Source organism: Ascidia mentula, chromosome 1 (assembly GCF_947561715.1).
Source record: "Ascidia mentula chromosome 1, kaAscMent1.1, whole genome shotgun sequence".
Classification (NCBI taxonomy): Eukaryota; Metazoa; Chordata; class Ascidiacea; order Phlebobranchia; family Ascidiidae; genus Ascidia; species Ascidia mentula.
Window position 1 is genome coordinate 4,595,290 of NC_138566.1, and position 3,132 is coordinate 4,598,421.

General features: G+C 37.5%; 1 protein-coding gene across 1 annotated transcript; it reads left to right on the forward strand.

The window, feature by feature from the left end:
- Positions 1–410: 410 nt before the first annotated feature.
- LOC145893651 (uncharacterized) lies at positions 411–2,486 on the forward strand. The gene is made up of 8 exons (XM_082982102.1): positions 411–561; positions 640–759; positions 827–980; positions 1,039–1,154; positions 1,251–1,358; positions 1,673–1,792; positions 2,125–2,244; positions 2,332–2,486. The coding sequence occupies exons 1-8, from the start codon at positions 540–542 to the stop codon at positions 2,484–2,486; spliced, it is 915 nt and encodes a 304-aa protein (XP_082838228.1). The 5' UTR covers positions 411–539.
- The last annotated feature ends 646 nt before the right edge of the window (positions 2,487–3,132 follow it).

The following is a 3,132-nucleotide window of genomic DNA, read 5'->3' on the forward strand; positions in this document are numbered from 1 at the left end:
TTAACGGTTAAAGCTTATTGAAACAAATGAACAGATATCAGTTGGTTGAGGTTTTGCCAGTAGACACGAAGCTTTGAACTCACTGTACAGAGCTTTTTATAAACAGTGGAATATTTTTGAGAGAAAAAACATCGCAAATCCATTTTCGGAAATATATACGAGATAAAACTATTAATATTGCGATTTTTAATTTGCTTTATACCTTTAAATTTCTTGTTTACTTGTAGCGTATGTTCTTTCATTTTATGTAGCAATGATGTTAAGGTATTATTTGCAAGCTTATCTGTTTTGTTATATGCAATGCAAGAATCAATGCAATTCGTTGACAGGTAAGCTGCGTTTCAATTTTACTCATAAAATTTTCATGTACTGCTTATAAGTCCAATAAATATTTCCTTTCCATAGCAACGTGTGACACAAAGTTATCAGATTTAAATCATTCAATTTCAAAAGTAATCTGCCCACCCAACTGCTTGAGACAATATTCGGATTTGTGTGGAAGTGATGATTACGCCTCTGGTCCCCTATGTCTGGCTGCAATGCATGCAGGTCTGATGGATAGTAAGTTACAGTGACAGTAACCTGGCATGTTTACCGGATTTTCTTTCATTTGAACTCAAACCAAATATTTTTGTTAAGATGATGGAGGCTACTTTGAAGTATACAAAAGTGACCCAATACATGAATATAAAGGATTGGACAGGAACGGAGTGAGAAGCAAATCTTGTTCGTTTGCAAGATGGTCGTACACGTTTGAAAGTAAGCTATGCTCCGGGTAGCGTTGTAGGCTAGTTAGAATAAATAATTATTATTTATGAAAATATAGTGAAATGCAGCACGACAGGAAACAGTGAGTTTTCTGTAACTGATGTATTTTGTCCATCTGGTTGTTCGTCAAACTACGTCTGTGGGACGAATTCGTACAACAAGAATTCCTCGGTTTGTGCCTCTGCCATTCACGCTGGTATATTGTCGCGTAAGTTGGTGTAGTTGACACTTTGTGATTTGTTTAAATCAACCATGAATATTTTCAGGAAGTGGAGGATACGTGACGTTTTATTCTAGAAGCGGAAGACGCTCATTTATTGGTTCGACCAAGGGTGGTGTAACCAGCAAATCGTGTGGTTCATCAAACCAATACTTTTCGTTCACTCGTAAGTTAACAAAAAGCCTTCTAACAGATAAACAAGGATTGAAAGTGAAAAGAAGTGATAAATGAAATAACGCTTATTTTTCAATAAATATTTTAGATGAAGACTGTTTGAGAACTTGTTCTAACAACGGTGAATGTTTGTCTGGAGTTAACGACCAACATTGTTCTTGCAACCCCGGGTTGATCGGGTCAGACTGTGAAATAGGTAAGAAATTGCCCTGAAAGCTGGAATATTTGGTACTAAGAGAAATGTGCCAGGTAAATCGCAAAAGTCTTGAAAATTAAAGACAAATCCTGCATGAAGTAAACGCCCCGATCACCTATTTCATGTTGTAATGTTTTTCATGTTTAAGAAGCAGAATATTTGATAGTTCTGAATTTTCGGCCTTACGAACTTTCACTTATAGCCGTGTTGAAAATTCTGTTCTTAATGAAGTTCATGTCCCACGTTAACTTCGGAGCTAAGTGCCACTCAGCATGTGACAGTCCACTGAATTTGATCGTAATTATCATATTCAGATATAAACGAATGCGCGAATGTAATGCACAACTGTCATCAACATGCAACTTGCATCAACACCGTCGGCAGTTTTCAATGTTCTTGTAACGCAAACTACACAGGAGATGGCATTGATTGTTGTAAGTTTGACGTCGTTTTTACAATATTCAAATACAGGGATTCCAACCTCCGGGCCGCAAACCGGTTTGAGTCCGTGGTGCATTTGTAACCGGTCAATAGAAAAAAAGAGAAAATTTAATGTCATTAATTTGAGGATGCCACATGCTGTACATGACAAGCAACTAAACGAAATTGCCTCGCGTGCGTGACTGTAAATATCATTAAAATACGGACTAAATAAAACCCACTTTTAAACAATTTATCACCTGTGTGTGTGTGTAGGGCCGTGAAGTCAACTCTTCCCTAAGAGTAAGAATGCAAATTCAGATCATGAAACTTGATTCCTTTTTAGATCCAGATTTCTGTGCACGAAATCCTGGTATTTGCCAGAACAATGGAACTTGCATTGATACAAAAACCTCCTACTATTGTTCATGTACCCACGGGTACAGCGGATCACATTGCGAAAATGGTAAGATTTTGTAGTTTTTGTATTTGATTTCTCTTTGGATAAAAGGAATGCAATTTATTAACAATGTTCATCGTGTTCGGAACCTAGGCTCGTTCCCAACCTGCAAGGACGCGTTACAAAACGGCCTTAACGTAAGCGGAGTCTACAACTTAACTTCTCCTCTGACTTTCCAGGGATATTGCGACATGGATGGTGACAGTTGGCTGGTGAATTTGCCTCTCAAAGCTAGAAATGTATCCTAAGTTTAATGGTTGGGAAGCGTTCGGTGTTCGTTTACATGACAAGTTATTGTCTGAACACCTTACCTTGGTTATAAAATTACCAGGTGTTCCAGCGTCGTTATGATGGATCTGTGAGTTTCGATAGAAATTGGGTGGATTACAAGAACGGGTTTGGGAATCTATCAACAGAATTTTGGATGGGTTTGTATTCCAATAAAGCAACCCTTAACTAAACGTTTTGCAAGTTTAAATAAAAACTAAGCACAACTGCTGTTAAATTTTGAATAATAGTTGGTTTTAAATTTGATGCATTTACTGAACATTTACTGAGTGTTATAACTTGTGCACACCCAGTTAAATATACAGGCCTTGCAAGCAAAACGTTTCAAGCACGCTACGTAACAATCCTAGAGTCCATATAACAGTATCAGTTAATCCAATTTAAATTCCAGTGTTTTCAGCAATATTCTTACAACGAACAAATTTTATCAGGTTTGGAGAAACTGCATCAAATCACCAATGCGTCCACTAGATGTCGCCTTCGTGTTGACCTTCAGGATTTTTCCGGAGGTGAAGGATTTGCCGAGTATAGGTAAGACTATGACGTATTTAACGTTTTCAATTTATTGCCATTGTTCCAACGATAATTTACCCGATGCTGCCAGGT

Bases quoted from the DNA above. Each gene is read 5' to 3' on its own strand.
- LOC145893651 (XM_082982102.1), top strand. From the start codon at position 540: ATGCATGCAGGTCTGATGGATA. The intron at 760-826 runs GTAAGCTATGCT...ATGAAAATATAG, and splicing joins ATGGTCGTACACGTTTGAAA to TGAAATGCAGCACGACAGGA. The intron at 1,359-1,672 runs GTAAGAAATTGC...TATCATATTCAG, and splicing joins CGGGTCAGACTGTGAAATAG to ATATAAACGAATGCGCGAAT.